Source organism: Mus musculus, chromosome 16 (assembly GCF_000001635.26).
Source record: "Mus musculus strain C57BL/6J chromosome 16, GRCm38.p6 C57BL/6J".
Lineage (NCBI taxonomy): Eukaryota > Metazoa > Chordata > Mammalia > Rodentia > Muridae > Mus > Mus musculus.
In genome coordinates, this window is record NC_000082.6 from 96,411,895 (window position 1) to 96,422,248 (window position 10,354).

Sequence of the window (10,354 nt, forward strand, 5' to 3'; positions counted from 1 at the left end):
GTCAAATGCTTTCTCCACATCTAATGAGATGATCATGTGTTTTTTGTCTTTGAGTTTGTTTATATAATGGATTACATTGATGGATTTCCATATACTAAACCATCCCTTCATCCCTGGAATAAAACCTACTTGGTCAGGATGGATGATTGCTTTAATGTGTTCTTGGATTCGGTTAGTGAGAATTTTATTGAGTATTTTTCCATCGGTATTCATAAGGGAAATTGGTCTGAAGTTCTCTATCTTTGTTGGATCTTTCTGTGGTTTAGGTATCAGAGTAATTGTGGCTTCATAGAATGAGTTGGGTAGAGTACCTTCTACTTCTATTTTGTAGAATAGTTTGTGCAGAACTGGAATTAGATCTTCTTTGAAGGTCTGATAGAACTCTGCACTAAACCCATCTGGTCCTGGGCTTTTTTTGGCTGGGAGACTATTAATGACTGCTTCTATTTCTTTAGGGGATATGGGACTGTTTAAATCGTTAACTTGATCCTGAATTAACTTTGGTACCTGGTATCTGTCTAGAAATTTGTCCACTTCGTCCAGGTTTTCCAGTTTTGTTGAATATAGCCTTTTGTAGAAGGATCTGATGGTGTTTTGGATTTCTTCAGGATCTGTTATGTCTCCCTTTTCATTTCTGATTTTGTTAATTAGGATGCTGTCCCTGTACCCTCTAGTGAGTCTAGCTAAGGGTTTATCTATCTTGTTGATTTTCTCAAAGAACCAACTCCTCGTTTGGTTAATCCTTTGAATAGTTCTTCTTGTTTCCACTTGGTTGATTTTTGCCCTTGAGTTTGATTATTTCCTGCCATCTACTCTTCTTGGGTGAATTTTCTTCCTTTTTTTCAACAGCATTTAGATGTGTTGTCAAGCTGCTAGTGTGTGCTCTCTCTAGTTTCCTTTTGGAGGCACTCAGAGTTTCCCTCTTAGAAATGCTTTCATTGTGTCCCATAGGTTTGGGTATGTTGTGGCTTCATTTTCATTAAACTCTAAAAAGTCTTTAATTTCTTTCTTTATTCCTTCCTTGACCAAGGTATCATTGAGAAGAGTGTTGTTCAGTTTCCATGTGAATGTTGGCTTTCCATTATTTATGTTGTTATTGAAGATCAACCTTAGTCCATGGTGGTCTGATAGGATGCATGGGACAATTTCAATATTTTTGTATCTGTTGAGGCCTGTTTTGTGACCAATTATATGGTCAATTTTGGAGAAGGTCCTGTGAGGTGCTGAGAAGAAGGTATAGCCTTTTTTTTAAGGATAAAATGTTCTGTAGATATTTGCTAAACCCATTTGTTTCATAAATTCGGTTAGTTTCACTGTGTCTCTGTTTAGTTTCTGTTTCCACGATCTGTCTATTGATGAAAGTGGTGTGCTGAAGTCTCCCACTATTATTGTGTGAGGTGCAATGTGTGCTTTGAGCTTTACTAACGTGTCTTTAATGAATGTGGCTGCCCTTGCATTTGGAGCATAGATATTCAGAATTGAGAGTTCCTCTTGGAGGATTTTACCTGTGATGAGTATGAAGTGTCCCTCCTTGACTTTTTTGATAACTTTGGGTTGGAAGTCGATTTTATTCGATATTAGAATGGTTACTCCAGCTTGTTTCTTCAGACCATTTGCTTGGAAAATTGTTTTCCAGTCTTTTACTCTGAGGTAGTATCTGTCTTTTTCCCTGAGATGGGCTTCCTGTAAGTAGCAGGATGTTGGGTCTTGTTTGTGTAGCCAGTCTGTTAGTCTATGTCTTTTTATTGGGGAATTGAGTCCATTGATATTAAGAGATATTAAGGAAAAGTAATTGTTGCTTCCTTTTATTTTTGTTGTTAGAGTTGGCATTCTGTTCTTGTGGCTGTCTTCTTTTTGGTTTGTTGAGAGATTACTTTCTTGCTTTTTCTAGGGCATGATTTTCGTCCTTGTATTGGTTTTTTTCTGTTATTATCCTTTGAAGGGCTGGATTCGTGGAAAGATAATGTGTGAATTTGGTTTTGTCGTGGAATACTTTGGTTTCTCCATCTATGGTAATTGAGAGTTTGGCCGGGTATAGTAGCCTGGGCTGGCATTTGTGTTCTCTTAGTGTCTGTATAATATCTGTCCAGGCTCTTCTGGCTTTCATAGTCTCTGGTGAAAAGTCTGGTGTAATTCTGATAGGCCTGCCTTTATATGTTACTTGACCTTTTTCCCTTACTGCTTTTAATATTCTATCTTTATTTAGTGCATTTGTTGTTCTGATTATTATGTATCAGGAGGAATTTCTTTTCTGGTCCAGTCTATTTGGAGTTCTGTAGGCTTCTTGTATGATCATGGGCATGTCTTTCTTTAGGTTTGGGAAGTTTTCTTCTATAATTTTGTTGAAGATATTTGCTGGCCCTTTAAGTTGAAAATCTTCATTCTCATCAACTCCTATTATCCGTAGGTTTGGTCTTCTCATTTTGTCCTGTATTTCCTGGATGTTTTGAGTTAGGATCCTTTTGTGTTTTGTATTTTCTTTGATTGTTGTGCCGATGTTCTCTATGGAATCTTCTGCACCTGAGATTCTCTCTTCCATCTCTTGTATTCTGTTGCTGATGCTCGCATTATGGTTCCAGATTTCTTTTCTAGGGTTTCTATCTCCAGCATTGCCTCACTTTGGGTTTTCTTTATTGTGTCTACTTCCCATTTTAGGTCTAGTATGGTTTTGTTCATTTCTATCACCTGTTTAGATGTTTTATCTTGTTTTTCTTTAAGGACTTCTACCTGTTTGGTTGTGTTTTCCTGTTTTTCTTTAAGGACTTGTAACTCTTTAGCAGTGTTCTCCTGTATTTCTTTAAGTGAGTTATTAAAGTCCTACTTGATGTCCTCTACCATCATCATGAGATATGCTTTTAAATCCAGGTCTAGCTTTTCGGGTGTGTTTGGGTGCCTAGGACTAGGTGGGGTGGGAGTGCTGTGTTCTGATGATGGTGAGTGGTCTTGATTTCTGTTAGTAGGATTCTTACGTTTGCCTTTCGCCATCTGGTATTCTCTGGAGCTAGTTGTTATAGTTGTCTCTGGTTAGAGCTTGTTCCTCAGGTGATTATGTTAGCCTCTATCAGCAGACCTGGGAGACTAGCTCTATCCTTAGTTTCAGTGGTCAGAGTACTCTCTGCAGGCAAGCTCTCCTCTTGCAGGGAAGGTGCCCAGATATCTGGTGTTCGAACCTGCCTCCTGGCAGAAGTTGTGTTCCACTCACCAGAGGTCTTAAGATCCCGTGGAGGGTCCTGTGAGGACCTTGGGTGTGTCCAGAAACTCCGCGCACAAGGAAGTCCGCTGCTGGAGTGAACTGGAAGGGACTTGTGCCCCTGATCAGGCTGGGTTATCTGCTTCCTTAATTAATGCAGTCTCAGGTCCTGCGTGATTGGATTGGAGCAGACGCTGTGTTCCACTCACCAGAGGTCTTAGGATCCCGTGGGGAATCCTGTGTGATTCCTTGTGGGCGTCTGGAGACTCCGCGGGCAAGGAACCCTGGTGCTGGAGTGGGCCGGAAGGGACTTGTGCCCCTGGAGCAGGAAATGTTTCCAAAGATGTTGCCTGTCTCTGGAATCTGTTTCCCTAACTGGGTTGCTTTGCCTGGCCTCACTGGAAAGGGATGTGTCTAGCCCTGCAGTGACTCTATGTGCCAGTGTCAGGGGTGATACCTGGTGTGGGGGCACCCTTTCAGAGGAGAAGGGGAGGTGGGGATGGGGGAGGGACTTTGTGAGGGGGAACCGGGAATGGTGGCAGCAATCTGGATTAAAATGAATAAATTAATTAATGTAAAACTGTATGTTCACTTTTTGTGTGTGAGTGTTTTGCCTGCATGTATGTGTATGCACCACATGCAGACCTGGTTTCCTTGGAAGTGTGAAGAGAGTGTTGGATTCCCTGTAGTCAAGTCATAGAAGGTTATGAGACACTGTGTGGCTACTGGAAACTGAGCCTGGGTCCTCGGCAAGGTCATTAAGTTCTCTGGATGCTGAACCATCTATCCAGCCCCTTTCCATAAACTTTACCACCAACACTCAAGCTGTTCTACCTGCCTGACAGGATGCTCAGTGTCCCTGAACCCTCTCGACTCCTGACTCAACACCTCTGACGTGTTAATGTCACCGTGTCTCCTCCCTAGAGCTGGTGGCTAATGGTCTAAATGTGATACTGGACTATTTTGTATTCAATGTATGTTTTCCTATTCAATTCTCCGCAGGAAGGCAGGCTCCGTATTGTCCTGTTCTTGTCTGTTCTGATGCTGCTTGCATTGGGGCAGGCACCTTCTGCATCGCCAGTGAATGCTCACTGAAAAGATGCATTACAAAAGCTCATGCGAACATTGATTTTACCTCTAGGCAGTGGCTTGGCTGCTTTAGGAATCTGTGCTTGCTCAGGACTGGCCCTTCATTGGGTCCTTAACTACCAAAGTATCTCAAGGCCAGGAGACCAACAGGGATGAAAGCTACACCTGTGAGTGGTCACTGTGGGATGTTTCGTGGGAGGCTATTGCAGTGCTGGAGTGCCCCTCTTTGGAGTCAGGAGGCCCACAGGAGTTTATTGCAGAGCAATCCTGGAGAGAGGTGACTGAGCCTGGGTATTTCTTCCTGTGCAGCCTGGGGTGCAATGTCTGAGCCTCTGAGAAATGATCTTTGGCAGAGGTCTGGTTCCACATGCATCCAGGATTGCTTGATGTTTGCTCTTTCTTTTCTTTCTTTCCTTCCTTCTTTCCTTCCTTTTTTATTCCTCTCTCCCTTCCTCCTTCCTTCCCTTCATTGCTTCCTCCCTCATTTCCTTCCTCCCTTCTTTCCCCTTTCCCTTTCTTTTTATGGAACTGTGACTCTAAGAACACCCCATGTACTAAGCAAGAACTGGACCTCTGAGCTAAGTCACTTATTTCTTTTTTACTTTTTGTTACCTATTTAGTCTTTAAAGATTTACTTTATTATTTATTCATCTACATGTGAGCAGGTCTGTGTGCGCATCCATGCAGGTACAAATGGATTCTCATGGAAGACAGAAGAGGGCATCAGATCTTCTGGGGCTGGAGTTACAGATGGCTGTGAGCAGCCCATAAGTGCTGGGAACTGAACCCAGGTCCTCTGCAAGAACAGTAGGCCCATTAATCTCCAAGCCATCTAACTAGCCCCCTTGACTTTTTATTTTGATACATACATAGTCTCACTAAATCACTCAGACTGGCCTTGAACTCATACTGCAGCCCAGATAGGGCTTGAACTTGCAGCCTACCTGACCATGCCTCACTGAGTAGCCCAGAACTTCAAGCTTGTATCACTAGACCCAACGGATTTCTTAACAATTAACAGTGCTAATAGTCACTTGCTTGGAAGGAAGCTTGTGATTCCAACACCTAAAAAATACTTGCAGAATAATCTTTTGGGGAGGGGGGGTTTTGGTAGACTGTAGCTAACAGCCCTGCCATAGGAATATCTGAGTTGCTAACAGGACTTACTGAGGATCCCCAGAATCTGCTGGAGACATCTGCTGATATGAAATGTAGGTCCAGTGGCCTCACCCTCTTCTGTCCCCTGCCTTTGTCTAGATGGTGGCTTTTTTCGAAGATATTTATACAAACTTCGCTGTGTCTTTTCTTGTCTAAATTCACTTTTCTGTCGTCTGTGAGCCTAGAGGATTCATCTTACCTCCATCACTTAAATTCTCCATGCCACATCCTTGCACTAAGCATCCATCCACCCAATAGCTCAGAATCATGGGTTTGTCTCTGTAAATCTATCAGTCATTCTGACTACTCTCTCTCCCCTGCTCCTGTCATGCATCAGGAAACACAAAACAGAAATGATTAAAGAAAATCAAACGGACCCCTAACCAAACCAGAAATACTTCTAAAAGTTACAGGAATCCAGGCCCAACCCCTATAAATAGTTTTCAAAGTATTTAATATGTGTCTTATGATACAAGACAGTTGATTTAAGTGCCTGCTGCCGAAATGATCTGTGCTATTTTAGAAAGCAGGGGAAAGTGTCAATAAAATATGTTTCTGTCGTGTGAGCCTGCAAATGCTGTAAGCGAAGTTTATATAAAAATTAAAAATTAATAGCTGAAGAGAGAGAGGTGTCACGCTCTACAAAATGCTCCTTAAGCTACCTTTTCTGTGGCAAGTGTAGGGCATCCTGAGAGCACTGCACTCTGGAAAGGCTACCCACAGATGCCCCAGTCAGATGACTGGCGCTTTGAGATAGACTCTTGACTTTCCCTGGGGTGCAGCCTCTTTGGTACCTCAGAACTGTCACATTGATAAAGGCCAAAATGCTTAAGCACCATTGTTCATTGACCTTTCACGGAAGCATCAAGGTTAGCCAATAAGCCTTATTTGTCAGAGCTTCCTTTGAATAAAGAATATTCCTGTCTGTATAGAATGTCCAAGATGTTGGTTTTGCTGGTGTTTAAAGCTTGGCTTAGTTTGCAGTTGCATCTCTGTGAACTTGCATTTAGGATGACCAGCTGCTGCTTCTCTGGTGCGTGGACTGTATAAGGACATTTTAAGATACTGGTGAAATTTATTAGAGAATCAGAATTGCCACTTGGATTTAGTTACTTCACCACCCAGTGTCCTGATTATGCGACCCCATGGCAGCAGGACTGATGAGTTTAGCAGTGTGAGTCTCTCCTCCTTCAAAGAAGGTGGTTCCGGTAAGGAAGAGCTCAGGGTAGGGAAATGGAGGCACCAAAGGCGACCTGTGGGTGTGTAAGCTGTCAACATAATGCACAGGGCCAGTAAGGGTTGTTGCTGTAGGTGGGGTGAGCCCAAGCCCAGTGGCACTGTGGCGAGGAATACAGGCTGCTTCTAAGGCAGGTCTGTTTTAAGGGCTGGAGGCCACAAGGAGGGTGTTCTTTCATTTTTGTTGACTGTCCTCCCTCCCAACTGAGAAGACTCTGTGGCAGAGAGGGAAGACTCAAAGTGGCTTTCAAGTGAGAGGCTACAAAGCGTGAAGGGCTGTGTCTGAATGCTTTACTGCAGCCACAGGCAGAAAGATGTTGAGTCAGTATATGGGAGCCAGGTGCTTCCACTTCCGGGGACCACACCCCACTTTTCTATTTGACTCTTGCTCAAGCAAACCAAGATCATGGGAAGAGCTGAAACGGAAGGCAGGAAAGCTACACCTTCTGGGGCGGCTTTAGATTTTCAGCTGTTATAGCAAACTGCGTGGCATGTAGAAGAACAGTGCGGCATTACAGCTGCTTCTGGATTCTGACGATTACAGGGACATAAGATCACGAAGAAACTGGAGAGTAGTGGGCAGTCCGCTGCAGGTAATGTGCAGAGGTTCTCTCTTACAGGTACGTAGGATTGATGAGGCACATAAGCAAAAAAAAAAAAAAAAAAAAAAAGTAGGGTGTTATTCACACCCATTTACCTCTTCAGGATAAATGAGAGCAGGTACAACAGGGACTGGAAATAATGCAAGGTTTCATCCTCTTCCCTGGAAAATACACAACCCCTAACCTGAAAGCCCCAAGCCCATGACGGTTAGAGCATGAGCTAGAGCCGGCCATGGGTGGTTCAGCCCTGCAGACTCCCCACTTCTCATTTCATCCTTGAAATAAAAACAGTAACATGTTCTGAGTAGGATCCTGAAATAAATCTGGAGCTTATGCCATCTAAAAGTCCAAAATACAGAACAGATTAGAGCTGAGAGACTGGATGCTGGGGAGACGTCTGCACACATGTTTAAGTAAATGATTTAAGAAGGAGACTCTGAGCATCCTTACAAAGTAGTAAGGTAAGGTGAGTGGAGTGAGGAGACTGATCTGGGGAGGCATGGTGGTTTTAATAATAATGGCCCCCATTGGGTGCAGCACTTGAATGCTTAGTCATCAAGGAGTAGCATCTGTTGAGAAGGATTAGGAGGTGTGGCTTTGTTGGAGTGGGTGTGGCCTTGTTGGAGGAAGTGTGTCACTGGGGGTGGGCTTTGGGGTTTCATGAGCCCAAGCCAGACCCATTAGCTCTTTTCTCCTGCTGCCTGTTGATCTAGATGTAGAACTCCCAGCTACATCTCCAGCAACATGTCTGCTTGCATGCCATCATGCCTTCCCACAGACATGATGATGGACTTAAATCCATGAAACAGTAAGCCAGCCCCAATTCAATGCTTTCTTTCCTAAGAGTTGCATAGTTATGATGTTGATTCACAGTAATACAACACTGAGTTAGGCAGGAGGATGGGGGAGGGGCCTTGTTTTCACAGGGTACTAAATTCTTTGGAAATTTGTCTCTTTAGAGTTGCTTAAGTCTAGGAAGAGATCCTGATAAGACAGCCATTTAGGAATGGGTATCCCCGGGACACCAAAGCTGACTCAGAGAGTAGACTGAGTGTGGTCAAGCCTAACTAACGAGTACAGAGAGATGAAGCGTGCACTGTAGAATCAGAAGATTGGAAGAACCCTGTTTGGGTGTTTGTTCTACACTGGTTCATCATGGAAGGGAAGGCGCTGGAGACCATCAAGAGGAAAGATGTGGAAAGAGAGGAAAGAAAATCCCAGCATTCTGCAAAGGGTGGGCCCGAAGACCCAAACAGTGGACAAGTGACCTCGTAAGGAGCAGACGAGACAGAATGGAGGTGGAAGGAAGTGTCCTGAATGTGCTGTCCCTTGCACCAAATCTTCCTCAGTTCATCCCAGCGTGGATGAGGGTCCCTGAGGCCTTCTGAGGTGGAGCTTGCAAGGCCAGCTTCCCCTCCATGGTTTGATCACACACTAGGTTCCTATTACTGAGCTATGGAAGCAAAACACTGAAAGTAAAATCCAGTCACTGGTGGCTTGAACACACAGTGGAAGTGGGGGTGCACATGTGGCAACAAGCTAGTTTGCTCCCCAAACTCCTGCAGGGGTTCACACTTTCAAATCATACACTAATGGCAGCCAGAGGGTAGAAACTTAATGTTAGTGTGGTGGCTAACACTGAGGCCTTTGGAAATTATTAGATCAGATGCAGTCATTAGATTGAAGCTTCCATGATTATTTTGGTCACTGAATAAGGAGGAGGAGCGGGGGGGGGAGGAGGAAAAGAGAGAGAGAGAGAGAGAGAGAGAGAGAGAGAGAGAGAGAGAGAGAGAGAGAGAGATTTAGTTGAGGCACAGGTTTACCATAGCCTGAGTACACAGCCTGACTCCCAGCCTTTTATGATACTACCAGTTAAATATATTGGCTTCATTATAAACTATCCCACATTGGGTAATTTTAGTTATTTTTCTCAGACTATCTGACCAGAAACAATTCAAGGGAAAAAAATCTTATTTTGGCTTCCACATTTGGGTGATACATTTTATCATGGTAGGGAAAAAACATGGGCACAGGAATGGGAGGCAGATGGCCACAATGTATCCTCAGGCAGGAAACAGAGAGTCAACAAGAATTAGGCCCTAACTACAGAACCTCAAGACTCCATTCCCGTGATAAATGATCCACTTTTGCCCTCAAAACCCTATTTCTGAAAGATCACACAACCTTCCCAAATGACACCACTAGCTAGGGACCAAGTGTTCAAACATGTGAGCCTGTGGGGACAAGTTCATATCCAAACTATACCATGCAGTGAAAGGTGAATTAAAACATCAGTTACCATTAGGCCAGACCTTCTGACTCGCATTACTCTATGTGTTTGCATGAGTTACCCAGAGAAACACAGGCATGCTCATTCTCTCTCTCTCTCTCTCTCTCTCTCTCTCTCTCTCTCTCTCTCTCTCTCTCTCTCTCTCTCTCTCTCTCTCTCTCTCTCTCTCTCTCCCTCTCTCTCTCTCTCCCTCTCTCTCTCTCTCTCTCCCTCTCTCTCTCTCTCTCCTTCCTTTATTCCCTTTTCCTTCTACACTATTTTCCTCTCTATTTAAGAGGTCGACTCATGGAATGGTGGATGCTGAGAGGTCCAAGGTTCACAACAATCTGAAAAACCAGGAGGGAGTTGATGACATGGCTGCAGCCTGTGGTGCTTAACCTTGATTGACTACTTGACTAGATTTGGAATCACCCGGGAGACACTCTGAAGGGTATTTTCAAAGAGGTGTAACTAAGGTAGAAAGAACCCCAGATATTGGCAGTGCCATCCTGTAGGCTGGTCCAGGCTGAATAAAAAGGGACAAAGAAGAACACATGAACATTCACATTCATCGTTGCTCCCTGACTACACCTGCGCTGTGACTGAATGCCTCATGCTCTGGTTATCGTGACCTTTCTGCTGTGGTGACTTGAATCCTGAGAGTCCATATAAAAGGGTATAACAATGTTTGTCTGTAATATCAATTCTGGGGAGGGGGTCCCTAGAACTCACTGGTGAGCTCCAGGTCCAGGACAATAGGAAAAGACACCTAATGTCAACCTGTGGCCCACACACACATGCACTCACATG

The 10,354-nt window shown here is 43.9% G+C and overlaps 1 protein-coding gene across 5 annotated transcripts in view; it reads left to right on the plus strand.

The window, feature by feature from the left end:
- Positions 1-10,354, plus strand: part of Igsf5 (immunoglobulin superfamily, member 5) — a 104,094-nt gene that overhangs the window by 50,416 nt on the left and 43,324 nt on the right. For 3 of the 5 annotated variants that reach the window (XM_011246151.3, XM_011246152.3, XM_011246153.3), the window contains one exon: positions 9,841-10,230. The exons of 1 other annotated variant lie outside the window; for it this stretch is intronic. In XM_011246151.3, the coding sequence (XP_011244453.1) occupies positions 9,841-9,942 (102 nt within the window). In that variant the 3' untranslated portion in view covers positions 9,943-10,230. Of the gene's footprint in view, positions 1-9,840; positions 10,231-10,354 lie in introns of those variants that run through there. One more of the 5 variants, NM_001177886.1, reaches the window with a different exon arrangement.